Here is a 25,496-nt window from a genome sequence, read left to right as displayed (position 1 = left end):
CAGCATCCTTTCCTAAGGATACTAGTCACTGGATTTCTGGCCCAGTCTAACCCATTATGACCTCATCTTAACTGATTACAACGACAAAGTCCCAATTTCCAAATAGGTCTCACTGAGGTTCCAAGTGGACATGAATTTTGGGAGACATTATTCAACCCACTATAATCCCACTTCCTTAATAGCCATTGGAAATATAACTCCTATATTCTTTTGTATGCTCTGAATATTTTTAGCACATGCATTTATTACTTTTTCGAATTAAAGGAAAAAATCCATCCCATGGTTCTTTCCTCAAAAAATATTTTATCCTCAATTTTTATCCTTTTTTTATCCTCAAATTTTCCTCAAAAATTTTTTTATCTTTTCCAGTTTTATTGAGAAAAAACTGGTACACATCACTGTATGAATTTAAGGTGTATAGCAAGATGCTTGGTTTACATATATTGTGAAATGATTACTGTAATTGGCTTAGTTAACAACTATCAGAGAGATACAAGAAAAATTCTCGTTATTAGAATTGCTAAGATCTATTCATTTTTTGTTTTTTTTAAAAGATTTTATTTATTTATTCATGAGAGACACACACACAGAGGCAGGGACACAGGCAGAGGGAGAAGCAGGCTCCATGCAGGGAGCCCCACCTGGGACTCGATCCCGGGTCTCCAGGATCAGGCCTTGGGCTGAAGGCGCTAAACTGCTGGGCCACCAAGGGATTCCTGGGATCTACTCTTAAAAGCTTTCCTAGGTACCATAAGCAGCATTAGACATAGTCATCATGTCGTACATTACATCCCTACTAATTATTTAGATAAATAATTTAGATAAATAATTACTCTTGTAACTGGAAGTTTGTGCCTTTTGACTACTTTCCTCCAATATTCTTGGAGGAGGAAATAGTCTTTCTTTTCTATCCAGTTTCTCCCTTTGGTGCCCACTACTCTCCAGTCTCCCCAAAACTGGACTTCCAGCCTCATCCCTTTCCAACCTTTTCTCTAACAAAGTGGTCTTTTAAAATAGTCACCGCCTCCCTCCCCCACAAGGGACACCTGCACCCCAATGTTCACAGCAGCAAAGTCCACGGTGGCCAAACTGTGGAAGGAGCCTGATGTCCATCGACAGATGAATATGGTGAAAGGTCATGTGGTCTGTATATACAATGGGACATTACTCAGCCATGAGGAGGATGCATACCCACCATTTGCTTCCACGGGTTTGCAACTGGAGGATATTATGCTGAGTCAAATACGTCAGTAGGAGAAGGACAAACATATGGTTTCATTCATAAGCAGAGCATAAGAAATAATGAAAGAGGTTATAAGGGAAAGGAGGGGAACTGAGTGGGGAAAAATTAGAGAGGAAGGCAAATCAAGAGAGACTCCTGACCCTGGGACACAAAGGGTTGTGGAAGGAGAGGCGGGCGGGGGCACGGGGTGACTGGGTGACAGGCACTGAGGGGGGTACGCGATGGGGTGAGCACTGGGTCTTAAACTCTATGTTGGCAAATCGAATTCAAATAAAATATCAAAAAAATAAAAAGTCGAAAAATAAGACTTCCTGGTATCTACATAAACAAACAAACTAGTCACCGGTTCCCGATGTTTCACGATGTTTCAGCGAGGATGAAGCACAAGCCGCCTCCCCGGCCTAAGGAAGCCTTTCCCGATCAGGTCCGTGGCACCCTTCTTGCAGCAGCGTTCCTCGGTAGACTCCCGGGCGGCTCGCCGAGGTGCCCCCAGCACTCGCGGGTGCCTGGGCCGCCACGGGCCGCCTCCCTCCGAGCCGCGGCCCTGCGCTCGCCGGCACTGCCCCGCGCTGGCTGCTGCTCACCTTCAGCTTCAGGGGCGTCTCCGCTCTCTCCCCGGGGATGAGACACTTCGCCTTCTCCCGATCTTTGAGGTCTCCTAACATTTTCCCTTTGCTCATATTCTCCTAACATCGAATTTCACGGTAAAGAACACGGCCCCCGAGCACACAGTGAGCCGGCCTTCCTCGCCTCCCCGTCCCCAAGGACGCGTCCCTCCGCCCGCGCAGGGTTTGCTCGTCACGCCCCGGCCGGGCCGCAACGACCGGCGAAAGCCGACGCCCGAGGAACTCCGGCGGGGGCCCGCCGTGTGGAGCATGCGCAGTGCTCGCCCCAGGCCGGCGGCCCTAGTCGTCCGGGGCTGAGCCTGCGCAGCCGCGTGAGCCGACGCCGCGCGGAAGGGCTCCGCGGCCGCCGGGTCCCAGAGGCCACGCCCCCTCCCCTCGGGTCAGAGGCCGCGGGGCGGGCGGCTGTGACGCGTGCGGAAGTGTTCTGCGCAGCCTCGGAAGCCGGCGGGCTGGGGTGCGGCGGCGGCTGCGGCCGGGCGCCCGGACGGGTGGGGCTCCGGGTCGTTCGGAGGCGGCCGCATGAGTCGGGGCGCCATGCCCCAGCCCGGAGCGTGGCCGGGCGCGGGCTGCGCCGAGAAGTCGGCGCGGGAAGCGGGAGCCGCGCCGCGGGAGGGCGGGAAGGCGGCGGCCGGCGGGCAGCCCCGGCCCGCGGTGCGGTGCCCGGCCGAGCAGTGAGTCGGGGGGTGCGGCGGGGGCGGGCGGGGCGCCGGGCGGTCCCCGCGGGCCCGCTGCGCAGGGGTGGGCTGGGCTGCGGAGGCGCCGGCGGACAGCCCGTCGCTCCCTGGGGCCCGGGGCAGGTCGTCGGCGAAGGAAAGGAGCTCTCAGGCCGCTTGCGCTCAGAGCCCGCGGTCTCCCAGGTCTGGCCCCCAGCGCCCTCTGTTCTTATTTCTGCAAGGCTCTAAAGTTAAAGCGCCGGGAACTTGGGAAACAAGCCGGAAAAGCTTACTGTTAACTAACTCCCAGTGCATCTTTCCTCCGACTTGGTTGGGGAAGAAAGTGAGGTTGCTTTTGTCGGAGCCGAGGGAAAACTGAGCCCTGCGACTAGTTTGTTCTCGGAAGGCAAGTCGCTGCTGGATGAGCTCCCACCTGTGGAACAGACTTTGGACGGAGTCTGACCCAATGCTCTCTGCCCGTTAACGGCTTAATTAGCTATCCCCCTCCCCCTTTATTTTTTTTAAATTTTTATTTATTTATGATAGTCAGAGAGAGAGAGAGAGAGAGAGAGAAGAGGCTGAGACACAGGCAGAGGGAGAAGCAGGCTCCACGCACCGGGAGCCCGACGTGGGATTCGATCCCGGGTCTCCAGGATCGCGCCCTGGGCCAAAGGCAGGCGCCAAACCGCTGCGCCACCCAGGGATCCCTCCCCCTTTATTTTTAAATAACGAAGGGCAGTGCTGGTTAGATCAACTGTTTAGTGAATTGTAAAGAAGGCAGCATAAATCGGAAGCGTTGATTTTAGCAAGGGAGTGGGAGTGAGGTGGAAGCCGAATATAGACTTGAAGTGTAGAAACTCTTTCTACACATTCAGGTTCTAGGCACATATAAATGCCTTTGAATTCCAAAATTGATGAAAGCACTCAGATAACTATTTTGACAGGTAGCTTATTGGCTGGCAAGTTGAATTATTAGGTGCGTTCAAATGTGACTTTTTTTTTTTTTTTGGCATTTCCTATAAAGCAATCTTTGGCAGGCCTGTGCAGCTAGTGTATTATAATAACTTTCATGTGTATGGTTCTTTACCATGGGCATTGACTTTCTCATTTATTGAGCACCCAAACCCTCTTGGGATGGTATTATTATCCACTTTCAATGTGTTTATGGCTACTGGGAAAGATTTGGCGAAGGCAGTCTCAAACCCTGGGAGCTATGCAGGTGACCTGAGTGAGTGAGGCCAGGTGTGGACCATGGGTTTCTGGAGAGCTGTGTCCATCACTGTTGGGGTCAGAGGCCACTAGGTTCTACCCTCTGCTTCCTGGATTTTCTGTATTCAAAGCATCCGGGTATCCTGACTTTTTAATGAAATATCCTGATTTTTAAGTAGTATCATTTTACTTTTTAATTGAAACCACCGTGTAGGCCCATGTGTGAGCTAATGTAGTCTCTCGCTTCAGGGTTAGAGAAGCACCTCTGACTCTGCAGAGAGTAGAGCAGGCTGGGCTGCGGGGAGAGAGAGGGAGTGTCTTCTTCTGCCCCTCCACAGCCCATCCTGGTTTCTACCTGTTGCAGCCTTGCTCTTGCCCTGGTGGTCGGAGCTATGACTCCCCGATTAGAGACCGTGCCCCTCAGAAGCTGCACCTTAGCATTCTCATGCCCCTTCGAGATGGAGAAACTTTGAATCCAGAACCATGTTCCTAAAAGTATGCATAGTTATTTGGCAAGTTTTTCTGTTGTATGTGGTTTCCAGAGTCAGAACCTGGGGAATTAGGCCACGGTGGGAAGGAGGGCTATTTGCCGATGAAAAGGTTTTGAGGCATACTTCTTACTGCTGTCAATAGATTTACAGACTTAGTCTGAAAGGAATAAAAACAAACAAACAAACAAAACAAAACCACCCAGCCTAGGTTTGCCGTTTTACACATTAGGAAACTGAGTTGCAGATAACAGAAGTGCTTCTTGGCCAGGGAGACAGGGAGTAGGTTTCAGGGCCAAGTTTCCTGATGCCTCGGTGGGAACCTACCTCCATTTTTTTCTGGCTTTCTCAGCAAAACCAGGCAGAGGAGCATGATTTATAATGACCTTCCCCTTTCCTCCTCTAGCTCATTTGAGAGTTGTTGTTGGCTGGCATCCCCTGGACAAGCCCTAAGGATGGCTTACAGATGACTTAACGGTCTGATTTGAAGAAGTCTTAGGTCACACCAGATTCAGTTGACTTCCTTGAAGCTGCCTCACTCTTCCTGTGAGCATGTCTTCTGTGCTCTTTCCTCTGCTCACCACTCTGCCCCCCCCACCCCGCATTTGAGGCTGAGACTGTGTCTACTTCTTGCCCTTAGCTAAAGTAAACTACCATCCTTAAGGACAAAGATGGTCCTGGGACATGGTTGGTGGCCAGGCTAGACATGCTTAGGGAATTGAGAAGCAAGATTATGGCAAGGCCCATCTTTCTCTGCCTAATGACGGGACATGGTTTGAATCTGGGGTCCATAGGCTGGCAGTGTGTGGTGGGGAACATGTTTGTGAACCCATCTGAAATTGAAGGTAAAATTTTATGTATATTTGTTTTTCTGGGCCAAGGTTCTAATGAAAGCTTTGGATCTTCAAAAGGGCTGTGAATAAGTCATTAAACCATTGTTCTTGGATGTTGCTAAATATGTTGTGTGAATGTGTTGTCCCACTTACCTCACTCCTTAGCTCCTGTGGGACAATGTTTGATGAGGTAACAGCTACTTCCTCCTATCCCGTCTCCCACCTGGAAGTAAAGACTGTTTCAAACCTCATTGTTGAGGATATCTGGGTTGTCCCCAGACACCTCTGGAAGTCACATGGAGTAGCATGAGCCAGTCATGGAAAGTCCACTTGCAGAAGGGAGGTGGAATGTTGGCTTGGGTGTCAGTACTTTCCTGCATTTGATGTGTTGTTCACCTCTCTAAAACTGCTAAGTGGTGGAGAAAGGCTGGGTTGAGTGGTCTTTGCTTTTCCTGTGCATTTGTGGGAAGGTACATTGGTGTCACAGCGGTTGACACTGTCTTACCAACACTGCCTGGGCCATTGGTCTTCTAGGATAGGCTAAGTTAAGCGTGAATTGCAGCATTCAAGTTTAGAAAGCTGAATAAAGCCATACTCAGCTTAGCTTTTTTAGACAACTAAGGGGAACTTAATGCAAATGTTCAAAATGGTGAGTGATTACAATGCTCTCTTGTTAGTTTTTCATATACATTAGAATTGGCTTTTTTCATATTACATGTTTACTTTTATCAGAACTTGAAAAATTGGCTTTACAGAAATGCCTTGCTTCACTGAGCTCTATGACTTTGGTTGATAGCTTTTGTTCCTGGCAACAGTATAATTTTGTTTGTATGTGGTAACCATTTTTAAATTAAATTTTTAAACATTTATTCTTATGCAGGTCTTTGAACAGATCAAGAAGGGTTATAATTTAGTATGCAAAATCATGTAGTTGACTCAATCATGTATATTGCTTCGATGTTAAGAATAAGATATTTCATCTCTAGCTTAAGAGAATGGGAGCTTGAAAATACACATTTTAGGGGCGCCAGGGTGGCTCAAGTCATGATCCCGGGGTCCTTGGTTCTAGCCTACATCAAGCTCCCTGCTTAGCAGGGAGTCTGCTTCCTCTCCCTCTGCCCCTCCCCCTGCTTGTGTGCACATGTGTGGGTGCGTGCGCTCTCTCTCTGTCTCTGTCAAATAAATAAATAAAAAATTTTAAAAAAGAAAATACATTCTTTAAAATAACAATATACTAAACTAAGAATTTTAATTTTCTAAGTAGGGGCACCAGGGTGGCTCAGTGGTTGGGCCTCTGCCTTTGGCTCTGGTCATGGTCCTGGGATCCTGGGGTCAAGTCCCTCTTTCTGCCTATGTCTGTGTCTCTCTCTCTGTATCTCTTATGAATAAACAAATCCCTTTTAAAATAAGACTTTTTTAAGTAGAACTTACTAGGATTTTGGTTTTAAAATTTAACTCACTTGTGTTATTGACCATGACTCACATGCAGTGGTCCCCAAGATATCAAGTCACATTTAAGACTTCGTTTTACTTTTCTACCTATCTTTTATGTTTTCTAGAAGGAAACCTTTGACCATGGTGATCATTTGAGAGTTTGAGCTTCAGTAGCTTCTTCGGTGTCAAATGGTAGACACTCCCCACCCCAACTTGACATGTAAACACAAAAGTTTACCAAATTTCTGAAACCAGTCATGACGATTTTATCTTACAATGTGATATCCTTTTTCTTTTCATTATTTCACTACCTTCCCTTCTCATAACAAAAATTCAAACCTCTAGTTTAAATATAATGTACGATAAGCATAAATTATATAAATACAAAATATAAATATATAAATATTTTGTTGCTATTTTCCGTTTTAATATTTTGATATTTAAAAAGGTTAAAGCAAAAGATTATTGAGTGAACTATTAAATAATATTTTTATTTTTCTTGTCCTTACACATCTCTATCTCTTCAGTTGATTGCCCTTATGTTGGATGACTTATTTCTTTTCTGACCATACTAATTGAACTTATTGCTTAAAATTTATTCTCTCTCCAAGGAATTACAGCTTTAGTATCATTTTAAAAGTGGCCTTTAAAGGCCATATTATACGGTTTCCTTGTGGCCTTGTAAAGTCAGCAAACGTCCTTGGATACTTGTCCTTGGTGGCCAGGGAAGTTAGCAAACATTTATGCACAGGATCTGAATGAAATCTGGTTGTGGTTTAAGTAATTTGAATGTACTCTGGCCTCCCATTCACCCATTTCTACTTTACTGCATTTGTATATCTTGAATAAGTGCTTTTTTATTTCCAATAATCTTCCTTTCTACTCTGTCTTCCTTTCACATTTAGTTCTCATGTTGATTTCTTTTCGTTCCATTCCTATTGCCCTTTGTGGAAATTTGTATGTGTAGCTGTACTAAGAGATGCTTGTTTAGAGAACTTCCTCTGGGCACTGGTGTTGCAATTGCACTTGGGTTATTTTGCAAATTAAAAGGAAGAGGACAAAAGTGGAGCCACATGTGCCTGCAGCATAGCCACAGAATTCTCTTGAAGCGCAATTTTTAACAACGCATAGGTTCGTAGTTTGTTAGAACTTAAGCCCTGGAAGAGGAACCATGTAGATTGTACAGATCTTATCTGCTCTTCTCACTTTGAAGATGAGAAAAACCAAGGCCAAGATTAGGAAAGTGGCTTGCCCAAAGACATGCTTCTGATGACGTCAAGAAAGTGGTTCACTTAAATGCTTATTTTATAGGATCAGAATTTCTCTCCTATTTGATAAGATTAGAATGGAGGCCAAAAGATATAATGAAATTATTAAAAGAAGAACTAACACATTTAGTCACTTTTTATTTTAAGCTTTTGATGTATAGTCCCTGTGAATCTGGTTTCTGTTTGCTTTTACCTCTAGTCGTAGGCTCCCTGGGTGGACACCATACCTTTTACTTGGAATCTCACAGGGGGTGGGAGAACATGGAAAGTATCTTTTCCTAATATGTCCCTTCAGCCCCACACTATTTTTAAAAGTAGGCCCGGGGATCCTTGGGTGGCCCAGTGGTTTGGTGCCTGCCTTTGGCTCAGGGTGCGATCCTGGAGACCCGAGATTGTGTCCCGCGTCAGGCTCCTGGCATGGAGCCTGCTTCTCCCTCTGCCTTTATCTCTGCTGCTGCTCTCTCTCTATCATGAATAAATAAATAAATCAATCTTTAAAAAAATAAAAAATAAAAAAAGTAGGCCCATACACATTACTTTTATTTAGAGAGAAAAAAAGGAACAATAAATGACCAGTGGGTGAATTGTTTATTAGTATTCCACACCAGTGGTGTAGTATGAGAATAAGAAGAACTTTTTGGAGAGCTGGTATTTTACATGTGTCCATTTTCACAACAATCTTTAGAGATGAGTTCTCTTATTGTCCTTTTTACAGTGGTTAAGTTTAAGTGGTTAAATTTAAGCACCAAGAGGTATAGTTGCTTTATCTCCATAGTCACACACACACACAGGGCTAATGAGACCTTGTAACTTTCGGGTCCTCACTCTAACCATGGCACTCTACAGCGGGATCACCCATATCACATGTGTCCTACTATGTTAGGCAGTGAGCCATTCTAGCAAAGGGAATGGATTGAGCCAAGCACAGATGTAAAAGCGTAGGCTAGTGTTGGTCAAGTATTTGGACTGAAGTGTGGGTATGTGTAGAGGAATTGTGGAATACAGGCTAGGTCTACGTACAGACTTCCCTGCTTATTTGGGAGCCATTACAGGGTTTCAGTGAGGTGGGGAAGGTTAAGTATGTTAGATTCTCCACTTCATCTGCTTCTCTCACTATCCCTTCTTCATCTGTGTCTTGCTCCTGCTCATCCCTTCTTTCTTTCCCCCTGCTATGCTGGGCCATGTACTAGGAGCTGGGGTGCTGAGGGAATTGGGGACGGGAGTATCTCAGGTCCTTCACTCAGGTCCTTATTTGTTATTAACTAACTCCTTCCTGTGTGTCATCATGCCTGGAGCCTCTGTCTTGTGTGAAGATTGGGGATGTGCTGTCATGGGGAGGAAACCTAGGGACTTGGGGGTCTGATTACACTTTATGTGTACATCAGCCAGTTTCCTTGTTTTCTGCTCTGGGTGCCTCCTGTACCCTGAAAAGTACTTGACACTTCCAGTTCCTAAGTGCTTCTGAGGGTTCTGCAGGTTTACTGTCTTACCATCCAGCAGATGTTCCTTTGCTGGCATGGAAGCTTCCCTGTCCTCTGTCATTTACTGTTTCTTCATCTCCCTTGAAGCTATTTGGGCTTTCATATGTCTTGTGGTTTTAGCAAAAGATAGAGTTGGTATTTTGGTTTCTCATCATTATCAAATTATGGCTTATCTTGAGGGGTTAAAGGAAATACCCTTTATCAATCCTTGTCTAGCACCCAATGGGTTTTTTTCCCTTTCTAGTACATAGTAGGTTCTTGTTCACTTGCTAAATGAGACTAGATATTTTAGAAACCTATTACATAAGTTGGTCAGAGTGGCAGCGCTTCAGGTATGTGGGACAGTAGGGATATATTCTTTTTTTAAATTTATTTTTTGTTTTGTATTGTAGCTCAATTTGCCTACATATAGTATAACATCCAATGTTCATCTCGTCAAGTGCCCCCCTCAGTGCCTGTCACCCACTCACCGCTTCCCCCCACCCACCTCCCCTTCCACCACCCCTTGTTCGTTTCCCAGAGTTAGGAGTCTTTCATGGATTGTCAACCTCTCTAATTTTTCATGTGACTGGCTGCTTGAATGTGGGGGTCAGGGAGCAGAAGGAGCCTTGGAAGGTTTTTTTTGTTTTGTTTTGTTTTTTAGTTTTGTTGAGCCTATAATAATTGCTGTTCTCCTATCCTTGTTTTTAAATTAGTGATTGTAAAATGTGCTTGTGACATAATACAGTTGGCCTGCATTCCTGTGTAAATACTTTTATTAGTATTCTCTTCATTCATGGAACTTGATAGGATCATGACATGGCTTCAATGATAAGACACATGCTAAGATGCTTATGAATATAGTTGAGGGCCCATATTAATAAATGTTACAGTTAAAATGACTTCAGAGCTATGTAGCCACTAAAGTGATGTTTAAGTATCTCATTGAAATTAAGAAATCCTGAAGTGGAATGATAGAAATATGAACATCCAAGATTTAAGATTCATATTTTATCAGATCATCATGTAACATGAGAAAGTTAGACTTTTAGTGTCTAATAAATTTTTTAAGCACGTGCATAATGTAACAGGAGGGAAAATGTCAGTGCAACAAATTTTTGAAATGTCTTAATTTGGTGTGATTTCAGTGAGGAGGATATGTATCGTGACGCGGATGAAATAGAAAAGGAGAAAGAATTACTTACACATGAAAGAGAGTTATCAGGTATGTTTGGAATTGTTTATTTGTGAGTTCTTACTATTTATAGTAGAAAATGCAGTAAGTGAATATATCCATTTTCATAAAATGCTGAGATGTGCTTCCTAGGAAACATTCTTATGCATATGGTCTTAGCTGCATCTATTATTCATTTTGCTGAGTATGTTTGAGGAATACTGTTTCCTGAGGTTTTAAAATTGTAATGCAGATATTCTCTCTACATCCTTTATGTTCGTGTCATTTTTGCACATGTGCGTATTTGTGTACCCTTGACACCACCCTCTCTCAGTTTGTGATTTCCTTTGTATTCTTAGAGGGAGAGTTTGGATTTGAAATGCACTTTTCATTTCAAATGGGAGGACTTCTCAAGAAGCTGGCTCCATGTGTCTTTTCATGAAAATGGCCATGTGCACTTGATTGACTTAAAGGATGATCATGGGATCAGTAGCAGGAATTGTCTCATTGTTTCATGACCTTTTGTCCATGTTTCTTCTCAGTTATGCCTGCTCTTCTCATTCATCCTTCCCAGACCTTCATTTCATACCTATGGGCTGTTGCTGCTAGGGTGAGGCCCGACCCCTGGCGTCCTCTGCTGTGGGGAATGGCCAGCAGGGCTGTCTTCAGAGAAGAACTTCCCTACTAGCTTGTGCAGGAGCCAAGTGGGGATGTTGCACTTGCAGGATATGCCACTAGTGATTCCCAGGTGGCATTTCCTCTCTCATTACCTTTGCATGTACATGTTCTGCTGGTTGGTTTTGAGAAGTAGTTTGTGTTTAGTTTATGGTTAAGAAAAATATTGCCATGTGTGTAATTAGGAGCAAATGACACACAGTGGGGTTTTTGATCATTTCCAGGTCTTTCTTGAGTTGTCCTCACAAGGAACTGGTGTAAATTTTTACTGTGGTAGAGATGAGCGTCTCTGTAATTGTTCAGTCAGGTGTGTCCCTGCGCCATCTGTTCTGGTCCTCCATGACACTTGGAGGATGCTCTGTTTCTGCTGCTGCCATTGGACACCATTCACTTCGGGCGTGGAGTCCTTGTTAGTCGTATTCCTCAGGAGAAAGTGCTTCTTCCGTCATCCCGGGTCGCTGCTGCATTTGCGGGGACCTCCTGCTTTCCTGTGGCTCTGCAGGTGCTCTGCTGTGGGTTTCCCCTGTCTGCAGGGGCAGCCCTCCCTACGCAAGTGTTTTAGCTTCTCAGGGAGCTGTGTCATTTCCAGCTTTTGTCCGAGGTTAAAGTGGGTCCCTGTATACTCCTTGCATATCCTTCTAGGTTCATTGGCCCTCCTGAAATGAGGCTTTTTGGAAGGTCTTTGTAAGGGTCTGTCAGTGGAAAGCTCTGTTTGCTTGAAAATGTATCTCAACCTCTTTTTTAAGAACTCCAGATGAGTAGTTGTTTAATCCTTTTGCAGATGAGGTTGTTGACAGTATTGCAGTCTAATCCTTGGTGGATGGATAATGTCAGTTTTTTCTGTCTTTGTCTTTGGTATCCTGCACTTTCTTTCTGATGTCTGCTAAGTGTGGACTTTTAAAAACCTACTGCTTGAAGTCTTCCTTTTGGATCCCTGGATGCCTAGTTTTCATTAGTTTGGGAGAATTCTCAGCCATTATTTTCTGGAATATTGTCCTTTTCTTATTCTCTCTACTTACTCTTCCAGAACTGGAAGGAAATTTTGCTTGCCTCCCTCAGCCATCCAAAGCCCTTCATGACATGCCCCTTCATAGACTTTTATCTTATAGCCTCTGTTCCACTCTGGGCAGTTTCTTCAGATCTTTATTACCATATGGTGCTTAAGGACCAGACCTGTTGGTTACTTGAGCTCCTGTTTACCACTCTGGTTTTCAGCTTCTCCTTTGTTTTGTTTTGGTTTTGGTTTTTTGACATTAGTAGTGTTCTTTCTTGGAAGCAGTAACAGAGTCTGTGTAGTTTGTATTTCAACAAAGAAAGGAACTGTGGTGACCCTAAGCAGCTTGAGGTCAGGGCTAGCCTTGTCCTGTGCCCCCACCTCCTGTCCTAAAGGAGGGCATGCATTGGCTGCTGGAGCCCTCCTCCCCAACAACAGCAGCAGGATGGAACTTCAGGTAACATTTTGGTGCTGGCAGCTGTGTCGGTCCTCCACTTCCCCGCCCTCACTGTCCCCTGAGGCCTCTCAGCACAGGGCTGTGGCCTGTGGCTTGGCCTCCTGACTGACCCGGTGAGGTCCCCTGCTGTGTCCTCTCAGTTTGGGGGCAGTGGACCTGCCAGCCAGGCTCACAGGCTGGGCTTATCTTGGTGTGGGCAGGACTGGGGACTGCAGTGAGGATTGCGGCCAGGAGAGCAGGGAGGCTCCACTTTGTGGAGGGCCTTCCTGAACTGGAAGTGTGTTGTCTGTTGAGGCTCCTCACGTTGCCTGGTGGGAAAACAGGGCCTTATTAGTGTCCTCAACTCCAGATGTTTGCCATTCCTTCTACTTTGTGGGGAAGTGAGTGAGAAGGCAGATACAAGGAGCTCTTCCCTCCACTAAGTACATGTTCAAAAAAATGTTTCTTAAATTAAAACACTGATGGGTCTCTATTTAGCATTGGCTGTGCAGCATTGGTATTTGTGGTCTCTGGGTATTACTCTTTCAGTAGTATATTACACTTGTAAAGCCAGTCCTAACTTAGGCAATAGAGTTGTCTGTAAGCTGCAAAGACTTTGTGCTGCCTCATCCCTGCATCCGTCACACCCTTGCTTGTCAGCACTTGTAGTCTTTACTTTAGTCATCTGTAAACTGGCTCAGTAAGCTCAGTTTCTAGCTCAATGCCTGCCATATAGCAGACATTCAGTAAATACCTGTTGAATCAAGCTGAATGTGTTTTTAGTTTACAGCTTTCCTCAGGAGTAAATACATTATAAGGTACTTCTGTGTTTATGTCTTAATTTCCTTGCTAACATTTACTTCTTTAATAATTTGTAAAGGAAGTCAAGATTTGCCTGAGAGTTATCTTCCTAAAACACACATACCCATGTGCGTGCGTACATGTTTACCACAAAATCAGACCCCAGAGCCCATATGTTAAACAAGGAAAATCTAAAGCCCATTTTTTATTATATAATTTGTCTGATTGGAAATTATATTTTTAATGTATTACTAGAATCCAATGTGAGGTCTGTAGTTCAGCTAACATTGAGAGCTTCATTAGTTTCTGGCTTCCTATCAATAGTTTATAGCCTTTTGGGATGAGGGCAGAGTATAAATAAATAAAGACATATAATTTCTGTTATGGTAGGTGTTATCTCTTTGTATAATGGTTATATAAAACTAATTAAAAACCATTAGATGTATTTTTTTCATAGTTCTGACTGTTGCACAATTAGTTTGATTAATATTTTTGGACACCTTATGTCAGTGAAGTTCCAAGTGCTAAGGACACAGTTGAGACACAAAATAAGTCCTTGGGCTCAAGTAAAACTTATGTTTTACTGTATTCATGAGTGGGGGTTTAGGGAGAAATGCAGAAAAAGAAATATGTCAGGTGTTGATGAGTGCCTAGAAGAAAAACAAAACAGTAAAAGGGGAATAGAGTGAAGGTGTGTGTGTGACATCGTGACATATGAGTGTTGGGTGACATTTGAGCAGAGACCTGTAGGGAGTGCTGGAGCCCCACAGTGTGTGGAAGTACAGGGAGGCTGCTGATCCGGCCAGAGCAGTCCAAGTTTGGAGAGCTGAGGCCAGAGGCAGTGGGAGGCCAGGACAGGGGCCCTTGTAGGAAGTAAGGACATTGATTCCACTCCAGTGGGAGGTTCTGGAGCTCTCAGAACCCAGGAGTGATGATAATTGTCTGACTTCAGTTTTAAATGCATCACTCTGGCTGGTAGATCTCTGAGTTATCTAGGAGCGAGGGGATGGTTGTAGGTAGTGGCGGGGTTCTGGATCTTTTTGGAATAAAGTTATAGAAAAATTAACCTGAGTAAAGCAGTGCTGTTATTTTGATTATGCTTTCTTTCATTATCCACCCACCTTCCTTTCTGATTCTTCAGCAGAAGCTAGATTAAGTGTGGCTCCTGAAATGGACATCATGGACTACTGCAAAAAAGAATGGAGGGGCAATACACAAAAAGCCACATGTATGAAAAAGGTATGATCCCTAGATACAAGAAGGTTTCAAGTGTTTCCTTTTATTTTAAAGATTTTATTTATTTTATTCATGAGAGACAGAAAGAGAGAGAGCAAGAGCGAGAGCGAGAGAGAGCGAGTGAGCGAGAGAGAGAGGCGGAGATACAGGCAAAGGGAGAAGCAGACTCCTCACAGGGAGCCCGATGTGGGACTCAATCCTGGGACTCCAGGATCACGCCCTGGGCCGAAGGCAGACACTAAATCTCTGAGCCACCCAGGGATCCCCTCAAGTCTTTCCAGTAGTCTGTCATAAGTAATTATATAATATGTCCTTCAAACATTATATGGTCTCATTCATTTGGGGAGTATAAAAAATAGTGAAAGGGAATAAAGGGGAAAGGAGAAAAAATGAGTGGGAAATATCAGAAAGGGAGACAGAACATGAGAAACTCCTAACTCTGGGAAATGAACAAGGGGTGGTAGAAAGGCAGGTGGGCGGGGGGTGGGGGTGACTGGGTGACGGGCACTAAGGGAGGCACTGGATGGGATGAGTACTGGGTGTTATTCTATATGTTGGCAAGTTGAACACCAATAAAAAATTAAAAATATATAATATGTCCTTTTATATTTTTAGACGTAGTTTCAACTGTTCCTAGACTACATAAATATTGGTGGTCGAATTTTAGAGATGAGAAGACAGACTTCAAATGTTAAGGGACTGGTTTTGAGTCACAGTATTAATGTAGGGCCAGCATTGGTTTCTTTGAAAAATGCATCTAAATGATGCTGTGCTATTCAGAGTTGGGCCAATCAATGGTTGTCCTCTTGGGGTCATTTGGGAATGTCCTTCTGGCCTTGTGTGGTAAAAGCTTTAGGGATGGGACTAGCAGATGCCAAACCGAGGTTTCTCTCGGTTTGGTCTGCCCTCCTGTCCGAGGGGTCTAGGCTCTCCCACGCTCCCTGTGCAGGGAAACTACTCCCTTTGTTAGGGTGTCCCTGGAGCTGCCCCTCCTGGTCCCATCACGTAGATTGACGACCCTTATGGAGTGTCCAAGGCTGTGGGACATTGGGGATTCCCATGACATATGGTCCTGCTGTGACTGGGCTGGGTCATTGTCCAAGTCAGACCCCTGGCCCATACCCATTGCACACTGGTCAAGCACAAGAACCCTGTTGGTTCTTCCCTGGAATGTCTCCTGTACCCAGCATTCCTTAGTGGGTTGAATGATGTGAAATTGCTACCCTTTGACCATTTCTGAGCTACAAAATGGCAGTTTCAACCTAAAACTTCCATCACCTTCTGTAACCTCTGGGTTTATCCTTTGCTCATTTTTCTCTTGGGATTATTTATGTTACGAATTTGAACATACTTGCTATATTAGAGATACTGACCTGTCCTATTTGATAGGAATATTTGTTCTGTTGTTTAGATCTGTATTGTTCAGGGTTTAACATTTTTATTTATTTATTATTTATTTATTTTTATATAAATTTATTTTTTATTGGTGTTGTTCAATTTGCCAACATATAGAATAACACCCAGTGCTCATCCCATCAAGCGCCACCCCCCCAATGCCCGCCACCCAGCCATCCCCACCCCCCACCGACCTCCCCCTCCACCACCCCCAGCCCATCTCCCAGAGTTAGGAGTAGGGTTTAACATTTTTAAACATCTGTATGTATCTGTTCTTTTCCTCCAAGCTCGTTTTTATAGAAAACATTATGCCTCTTTAACACACATTTCAGCTCTCACACCTGCCCTGAAATGGGCTGACCTTACTCAGATTGTAGCTGCTCCTTAAAGCTCTGAGAGCCAGTCTTAGCTTTGCTCCCTGCCAATCTCTTTCTCAGGCACTTGGTAAGAGAGGTTGATCATGAAATGCCTGGGACTATGAATGCTGACATTTGTGAAGCCAGCTGCTGAATGTGTATATTCGCCACTTACAGGTTTTTCAGACTCCAGCCCTGTACCAGATTCGATAACCAGGAGGCCGGTTACCTAACATATGTTTTCTCACCTTCCCTAGAAATGGTTTCCCTGACTTGCAATTTTATCTTACAACCTCAGACTCTTTAAATGATCCGTTTTAACGGTTGACACCTCAAGATCCCTGACTCGAAAGTATCTATTAAATTATCTGAATATTCCATATTTTGGAACTCCTGCTAAAACCCTTTCTCAAAAATAAAAAAATAAAAATAAAACCCTTTCTCTGTGATTTTAGTTTGAATGAAAGATTTGACCATATAGTTGGACTCTTTTAGTGACCACATAAAAAAAGGCACATCAGTTAGACAAGTGTCACTTGGGACCTGTGGCAGTAAGGAGAGCATCTCAGGGGCCCAATGACAGTTTGGATCTTAGTTCTCTTTTTGTCCTTATTGGTCTTAATGGTTTATTTTTGTTTTGGATATTCTTTTGAAAGTAAGTGTGTATAAACCCAAATTTAATTTTAGAAGCTTGATTCATCTCTGAAATAACATGAGTAATTTATGCATTTGAAAAGATGCAGTTACGGTTGAGTCAGCCGTGGCGAGTATACAGGGTAACTGGGAGTCCGCTGAAGGGAAATGGTGCTTGACCAGCCCTCAGTATGTTGAAGCGATTGGAGCACTGAATGAAAACGCTGCTCACACCCACTGAGAACATCATCCTATGACTTGAGCCTTGAAAATAACTAATAACAAGGGTCCAGTGCTGGAGCAGAGTCTGCATGGTGCCCCACCCCATGGACCCTATGGTGAGGGCGATGCTCCTTCCTTTGTTTAAGTGCAGGGAAGGAAGCAGAGATTCAAGGGACTGGCACGGATGAGCAAAAGGAGCAGTAGGCCCCATGGGAGGAAGCTAGTGAGGTACAGGAGGCAGCAAAGTTGATTCTGATGCTCAAGCATCATTCTGCTGGAGAAATCAGCTTGTCTGGGTACCTGTGGACCATTATATGGTGGCTGTTTTTGGAGTATGCTTCCAAATGCTCCATTTGGATGGCTGTTTCTGGGTGACAGCATGTATGTCACTGAACATTTTCATTTCCTCATTTCACTTCCAGACCAAGTAAGAATGACACTTAAATCCACTTTTTAAAGAATCTGATAGATTTATCCAGATGTCTCCTAGCATGTAGACTTTTTTTTATAATATACTGTGAAAACTTGGGATTTTTATTTTATTTTTAAATACGGAGGTATAAACTTAGTACACCTCTCTCTTCTTTCCTGTCTCTTCATTAGAGTTTGGGTCACTTTCAACACAGATTAACCCCCTCAGAATGTTGGTTATTAGTGAGTGTTAAACAACAGTTGTTTAGAACAGGACAGCTAACTCTCACCCTGGGGGGTGGCTAGTGTTTTCATGTTATTTGGTTTATCATTTATGGTTTTTTAAAAAAATATTTATTTATTCATGAGAGACAGAGAGACAGGGAGAGAGACACACACACAGAGAGAGGCAGATACAGAGACACAGGGAGAGGGAGAAGCAGGCCCCATGCAGGGAGCCTGATGTGGGACTTGATCCTGGGTCCCCAGGACCACGCCCTGGGCTGAAGGCTGCGCTAAACTGCTGAGCCACCTGGGCGGCCCCTCATTTATGTGTTTTTAATGTTGCATCTGTTACATATGCTAATGTTTTATATAGTATTAATATTTGTTTATTTCTTTTGATTAATAAAGGAAGGAATTAGAACAGCTTATATGAAGGACTCAGCCAGCCTTATTTTCTTTCTTTCAGTGATCAGGGGCACCTTTTTTTTCCATAGGAATAAAACTTTCCCTGCTGTCTGGAGTCAGTAATGACCATTTTGATTTCTCTGATGCTTTTACCCAGGGCTATGAGGAGGTATCTCAGAAGTTCACCTCCATAAGGCGAGTCCGTGGAGATAATTACTGTGCGCTGAGGGCCACACTGTTCCAGGCGATGAGCCAGCCGGCAGCGCTGCCCTCCTGGCTGCAGGACCCCGAGCTCACGCTGGTACGCTGCTGCTGCAGGTTTGAGTCCACAATGTTTCCAGTTGTTTTTGTGAGAAGGAGCTCTCTTTACAGCCTGCACTGTGTGCCAGTACTGTCAGCAGCGTGACATCAGCATGTGGGTTCGTTCAGTTTTGTGTGGCAGGATGGTGTTGCATAATAGAGTGACCAAGAATAATTGCTATTTCCCAGAAGAGAAAAGTGGAAAAATTTATTTAAACATTCAGTTCAGCTGAATTAGAGAGCTGGTGTTTATAGTTTGTAAAAGGTACTTACTAGCATTTTGACCTCAGTGTTGGGGTCTGTAGTAAGTGGGCTGTGTGTTGTACCATATGAAAACCTGTCAGGGTTTTAGAATGCACACCCTGTGGTTTTAGCTCAAATTCAAGAACTGGGCACCTTCTGCATTTTGTTAAGAGGATTGCTGTAGTAGGAGGCTCATGTCACCCTGGGAGATGAGGGTCAGGGGATGTGTCTGTGCCTAGCCTTGTTTGTTTTAAATCTTCAGTGTGGTAGTGACAACCTAGAATGTCATGCCAGTGTGACTTGTATCTATGACCTATATCAGATGAGGTCACATGATACGTTGGATGATAGAATATCTCAAAAAGAGTTTGGTGGGCAGGAATGATTGGGCACAACTGATAATAAGATATTAATTGGAAGAAAATTGGAAGCCTTGAGCTTAAAAAGAAGCCAAAAGGGATCCCTGGGTGGCGCAACGGTTTAGTGCCTGCCTTTGGCCCAGGGCGCGATCCTCGAGATCCCGGATCGAATCCCACATCAGGCTCCCGGTGCATGGAGCCTGCTTCTCCCTCTGCCTGTGTCTCTGCCTCTCTCTCTCTCTCTCTCACTGTGTGCCTATCATAAATAAATAAAAATTTAAAAAAAAAAAGAAGCCAAAAGAACACAAACGGGGTGGGGCAAGATGGCTGAAGAGTAGGGTCCCCAAGTGACCTGTCCCCGCCAACTTACCTAGATAACTTTCATATCATCCTGAAAACCTATGAATTTGGCCTGAGATTGATTAATTGATTGATTTTTAAAGATTTTATTTATTCATGAGACACACACACACACAGAGAGAGGGATACAGAGACACAGGCAGAGGGAGAAGCAGGCTCCATGCAAGGAGCCTGACGTGGACTCGATCCCAGGTCTCCAGGATCACGCCCTGGACTGAAGGCAGGCGCCAAACCGCTGAGAAATCCAGGGATTCCCCTCGGCCTGAGATTTAAAGAGCGAACAGCTGGAATGCTACAGAGAGAAGAGTTCATGCTTCTAACAAGTACAACTTATTTTTAGCCACTCTGCACTGAGCAAAATGACTAGAAAGAACTCACCACAAAAGAAAGAATCAGAGACAGTACTCTCTCCCACAGAGTTAAAAATTTGGATTATAATTTGATGTTAGAAAGCCAATTCAGAAGCACAATTACAAAGCTACTGGTGGCTCTGAAAAAAGCATAAAGGAATCAAGAGATTTCATGACTGCAGAATTGAGATCTAATCAGGCTGAAATAAAAAATTCAGTGAGATGCAATCCAAACTGGAGGTCCTTTTTTTTTTTTTTTTTTTTTTAAGATTTTATTATTGAGACACACAGAGAGAGCGAGGCAAAGACACAGGCAGAGGCAGAAGCAGGCTCCTCTCTGGGAGCCTGACATTGGGACTCGATCCTGGGTCTCCAGGATCATGCCCCTGGCTGCAGGCGGCGCTAAACCGCTGCACCACCGGGGCTGCCCCAAACTGGAGGTCCTAACGATGAGGGTTAATGAGGTAAAGAATGACGGAGTGACATAGAAAACAAGTTAATGGCAAGGAAGGAAGCTGAGAAAAAAAAAGAGAAAAAATTAAAAGACCAAGAGGAAAGGCTAAGGAAAATAAATGACAGCTTCAGAAGGAAGAATCTATGTTTAATTGGAGTTCCAGAGGGCGCCGAAAGGGACAGAGGTCCAGAAAGTGTATTTGAACAAATCATAGCTGAGAACTTTCCTAACTTGGGGGGGGGGGGGGGGCGGGGGAGGGGAACAGGCATTCAGATCCAGGAGATAGAGAGGTCCCCCCCTAAAATCAATAAAAACCGTTCAACACCCCGACATTTAATAGTGAAACTTGCAAATTCCAAAGATAAAGAGAAGATCCTTAAAGCAGCAAGAGACACGAGATCCCTAACTTATATGGGGAGAAATATCAGATTAATAGCAGACCTCTCCACAGAAACCTGGCAGTTAGTAAGGGTTGGCAGGATATATTCAGGATCCTAAATGAGAAGAACATGCAGCTAAGAATACTCTATCAAGCAAGGCTCTTATCAGAATACAAGGAGAGATAAAGAGCTTCCAAGATAGGCAGAAACTGAAAGAATATGTGACCACCAAACAAACCCAGCTCTTCAAGAAATATTAAGGGGGACTGTAAAAGAAAGAGGAAGTCCAAGGAAACAATCCACAAAAACAGAGACTGAATAGGTATGATGACACTAAATTAATATCTTTGAGTAGTAACTCTGAATGGGAATGGGCTTAATGATCCCATCAAAAGACGCAGGGTTTCAGACTGGATAAAAAAGCGAGACCCATCTATTTGCTGTCTACAAGAGACTCATTTTAGACCCAAGGACACCTACAGCCTGGAAATGAAAGGTTGGAGAATCATTTACCATTCAAATGGTCCTCAAAAGAAAGCAGAGGTATGCATCCTCATATCAGATAAATTAAAGTTTATCCCAAAGTTTGTTGTAAGAGATGAAGAGGGACACTATATCACACTTAAAGGATCTATCCAACAAGAGGACCTAACAATCATGAATATTTATGCCCCTAATGTGGGAGCTACCAAGTATATCAATCAATTAATAACAAAGTTAAGACATACTTAGATAATAATACACTTATACTGGGAGACTTCAACACGGCACTTTCTGTAAATGACAGATAATAAGCACAACATCTCCAAATAAACAAGCTTTAAATGATACACTGGAACAGATAGATTTCACAGATATTTACAGAACTTTACATCCAAATGCAACTGAATATACATTCTCTCCATTGCACAGTCTCCAGAATAGACCACATACTGGGTCACAGATTAGGTCTTAACCAATACCAAAAGATTGGGATTGTACCCTGCATATTTTCAGACCATAATGCTTTGAAACTAGAACTCAGTCACAAGAAGAAATGTGGAAGAAATTCAAACACGTGGAGGTTAAGGACCATCCTGCTAAAAGATGAAAGGGTCAAACAGGATATTAGAGAAGAATTAAAAAGATTCATGGAAACTAATGAGAATGAAGATACAACTGATCAAATTCTGTGGGATACAGCAAAAGCTTTCCTGCGAGGGAAATATATCGCAATACAAGCATCCCTCAGAAAACTGGAAAAACTCAAATACACAAGCTAACCTCCCACGTAAAGGAATTGGATAAAATACAGCAAGTAAAACCTACACCCAGCAGAAGAAGAGAGTTAATAAAGATTCGACCAGAACTCAATGAAATAGACCAGAAGAACTGTGGAACAACAAATCAACAAAACCAGGAGTTGGTTCTTTGAAAGAATTAATAATATAGATAAACCCCTAGCCAGCCTTATTAAAAACAAAAGAGAAAAGACTCTAGTTAATAAAATCATGAAAGAAACAGGAGAGATCACCACCAATACTAAGGAAATGCAAACGATTTTAAAAACGTATTATGAGCAGCTATACGCCAATAAGGCAATCTAGAAGAAATGGACTCATTCCTGGAAAGCCACAAACTACCAAAACTGGAACAGGAAGAAATAGAAAACCTGAACAGGCCAATAACCAGGGAGGAAATTGAAGCAGTCATCAAAAACCTCCCAAGACACAAAAGTCCAGGGCCAGATGGCTTCCCCAGGGGAATTCTATCAAAGGTTTAAAGAGGAGACAATACCTATTTTACTAAAGCTGTTCCAAAAGATAGAAAGGGATGGAATACTTCCAAACTCTTTTTATGAGGCCAGCATCACTTTGATTCCAAAACCAGGCAAAGACCCCACCAAAAAGGAGAATTATTGACCAATATCCATGATGAACACAGAGGCAAAAATTCTCAGCAAGATTCTAGCTAATAGGACCCAAAAATACATTAAGAAGATTAATCACCATGACCAAGTGGGATTTATCCCCGGGACACAAGGCTGGTTCACACTCATAAAGCAATCAATGTGATTTATCATATCAACAAGAGAAGAAACAAGAACCATATGATCCACTCAGTAGGTGCAGAGAAAGCATTTGACAAAATACAGCATCCATTCCTGATCCAAACTCTTCAGAGTGTAGGGAGAGAGGAAACATTCCTCAGCATCTTAAAAGCCATCTATGAAAAGCCCACAGCAAATATCATTCTCAAAGGGGAAACACTGGGAGCCTTTCCCCTAAGATCAGGAACAAGACAGGGATGTCCACTCTCACCACTGCTATTCAACATAGTACTAGAAGTCCTAGCCTCAGCAATCAGACAACAAAAAGAAATAAAAGGCATTCAAATTGGCAAAGAAGAATTCAAACTCTCCCTCTTTTCAGATGACATGATACTACTTAGAAAACCCAAAAGTCTCCACCCAAAGATTGCTAGAACTCAGAAAGCAATTCAGCAGTGTGGCAGGATACAAAATCAATGCCCAGAAATCAGCGGCATTTCTATACACTTAACAATGAGACTGAAGAAAAAGAAATTAAGGGGTCAATCCCATTTACAATTGCACCCAACAGCATAAGTTACCTAAGAATAAACCTAACCAATAAGATAAAGGATTTATACCCTAAAAACTACAGAACACTTCTGAAAGAAATTGAGAAAGGCACAAAGAGGTGGAAAAATATTCCATGCTCATGGATTGGAAGAATTAATATTGTGAAAACGTCAATGTTACCCAGGGCAATGTACACATTCAGTGCAATCCCTATCAAAATACCATGGACTTTTCAGAGAGTTGGAACAAATCATCTTAAGATTTGTGTGGAATCAGAAAAGACCCCAAATAGCCAGGGGAATATTGAAAAAGAGCTGGGGGCATCACAATGTGGGATTTCAGGTTGTACTACTAAGCTGTGATCATCAAGACAGTGTGGTACTGGCACAAAAACACACACATAGATCAATGGAACAGAATAGAGAACCCAGAAATGGGCCCTCAACTCTATTGTCAACTAATATTCGAGAAAGGAGGAAAGACTATCCACTGGAAGAAAGACAGTCTCTTCAATAAATGGTGCTGGGAAAATTGGACATCCACATGCAGAAGAGTGACAGTAGACCATTGTCTTACACCATACAAAGATAAACTCAAAATGGATGAAAGATCTAAGCGTGAGACAAGATTCCCTCAAAATCCTAGAGGAGAACACAGGCAACACCCTTTTTGAACTTGGCCACAGCAACTTCTTGCAAGATACATCTATGAAGGCAAGGGAAACAAAAGCAAAACTGAACTATTGGTACTTCATCAAGATAAAAATCTTCTGAACAGCCCAAGAAACAGTCAACAAAAGTAAAAGACAACCTACAGAATGGGAGAAGATATTTGCAAATGACATTCAAATAAAGGGCTGGTATCCAAGATCTATAAAGAACTTACTAAACTCAACAGCAAAGAAACAAACAATCCAATCATGAAATGGGCAAAACACATGAACAGAAATCTCACAGAGGAAGACATAGACATGGCCAACAAGCACATGAGAAAATGCTCTGCATCACTTGCCGTCAGGGAAATACAAATCAAAACCACAATGAGATACCACCTCACACCAGTGAGAATGGGGAACATTAACAAGACAGGAAACTGCAAATGTTGGAGAGGATGTGGAGAAAGGGGAACCCTCTTGCACTGTTGGTGGTAATGTGAACTGGTACAGCCACTCTGGAAAACTGTGTGGAGGTTCCTCAAAGAGTTAAAAATAGATCTGCCCTATGACCCAGCAATTGCACTGCTGGGGATTTACCCCAGAGATACAGATGCAGTGAAAGACCAAGACACCTGCACCCCAATGTTTATAGCAGCAATGTCCACAATAGCCAAATTGTGGAAGGAGCCTCGGTGTCCATCGAAAGATGAATGGATAAAGAAGATGTGGTTTATGTATACAATGGAATATTACTCAGCCATTAGAAACGACAAATACCCACCATTTGCTTCGATGTGGATGGAACTGGAGGGTATTATGCTGAGTGAAATAAGTCAATCGGAGAAGGACAGACATTATATGGTCTTATTCCTTTGGGGAATATAAAAATTAGTGAAAGGGAATAAAGGGGAAAGGAGAGAAAATGAGTGGGAAATATCAAAGAGGGAGACAGAACACGAGAGACACCTAACTCTAGGAAACGAACAAGGGGTAGTGGAAGGGGAGGTGGGTGGGGGGTGGGGGTGACTGGGTGATGGGCACTGAGGGGGGGCACTTGATGGGATGAGGTGGGTGATACGCTATATGTTAGCAAATTCCACTCCAATAAAAAAATAATTTAAAAATATTTTAACCCCCCCCCCAATAAAAAACAAAACACAAACAGTAAGAAAACCCAAGAGTGCACGCTGTGGGAGTTCTACCTTAATGGCAGCTTCCAAAATTTGTCAGGATTAATTGATTGGCAGCTTCCAAAGGTCATCAGGTTTAATTGGCAGCTTCTAAAGATCATCAGGATTCATTGATTGCAAGCTCAGTCAGAGCCCACATGATATGTGATTGGCAGTGGGAGTGAAGCGTTGTCTTGAATTCTCCTACACCACAGGCAGTGACAGTCCCATGTTGAACTGAGCTGCTTAGGTCCTGTCTTGAGGGTTGTCGCCTTGTGCCTGTATCCTTGGGACAGATTGGAGTGTGACGAAGATGATTCATGTTGTCCAGGAACTGTTGAAGGAGCTGGGGTATTTGCCTGGAACAAAGCCAAGCTAGAGATGAGCTATATGGAGTTTCACTTGTCCTCAAAGAACACAACCAGTGCAGGTCATTCCACTCCTGTTCTCAGTTGGTCCTTCCAGTGG

The 25,496-nt window shown here is 43.5% G+C and overlaps 1 protein-coding gene across 3 annotated transcripts in view; it reads left to right on the top strand.

Moving 5' to 3' along the window:
- The first annotated feature begins 2,308 nt into the window (after window positions 1-2,308).
- OTULIN (OTU deubiquitinase with linear linkage specificity) overlaps window positions 2,309-25,496 on the top strand; it is a 37,667-nt gene continuing 14,479 nt past the window's right edge. The window contains exons 1-4 of one of the 3 annotated variants that reach the window (XM_055307700.1): window positions 2,309-2,540; window positions 10,363-10,439; window positions 14,439-14,533; window positions 18,335-18,478. In XM_055307700.1, the coding sequence (XP_055163675.1) occupies window positions 2,389-2,540; window positions 10,363-10,439; window positions 14,439-14,533; window positions 18,335-18,478 (468 nt within the window). In that variant the 5' untranslated portion in view covers window positions 2,309-2,388. Of the gene's footprint in view, window positions 2,541-10,362; window positions 10,440-14,435; window positions 14,534-18,334; window positions 18,479-25,496 lie in introns of all 3 variants that reach the window. The other 2 variants (XM_055307699.1, XM_055307701.1) reach the window with 2 other exon arrangements.

The sequence above is a fragment of the Nyctereutes procyonoides genome, unplaced genomic scaffold, assembly GCF_905146905.1.
Source record: "Nyctereutes procyonoides isolate TBG_1078 unplaced genomic scaffold, NYPRO_anot_genome, whole genome shotgun sequence".
Lineage (NCBI taxonomy): Eukaryota > Metazoa > Chordata > Mammalia > Carnivora > Canidae > Nyctereutes > Nyctereutes procyonoides.
Note: the sequence above shows the minus strand (reverse complement) of the source record. Positions and strands in the feature narration are given on the sequence as shown.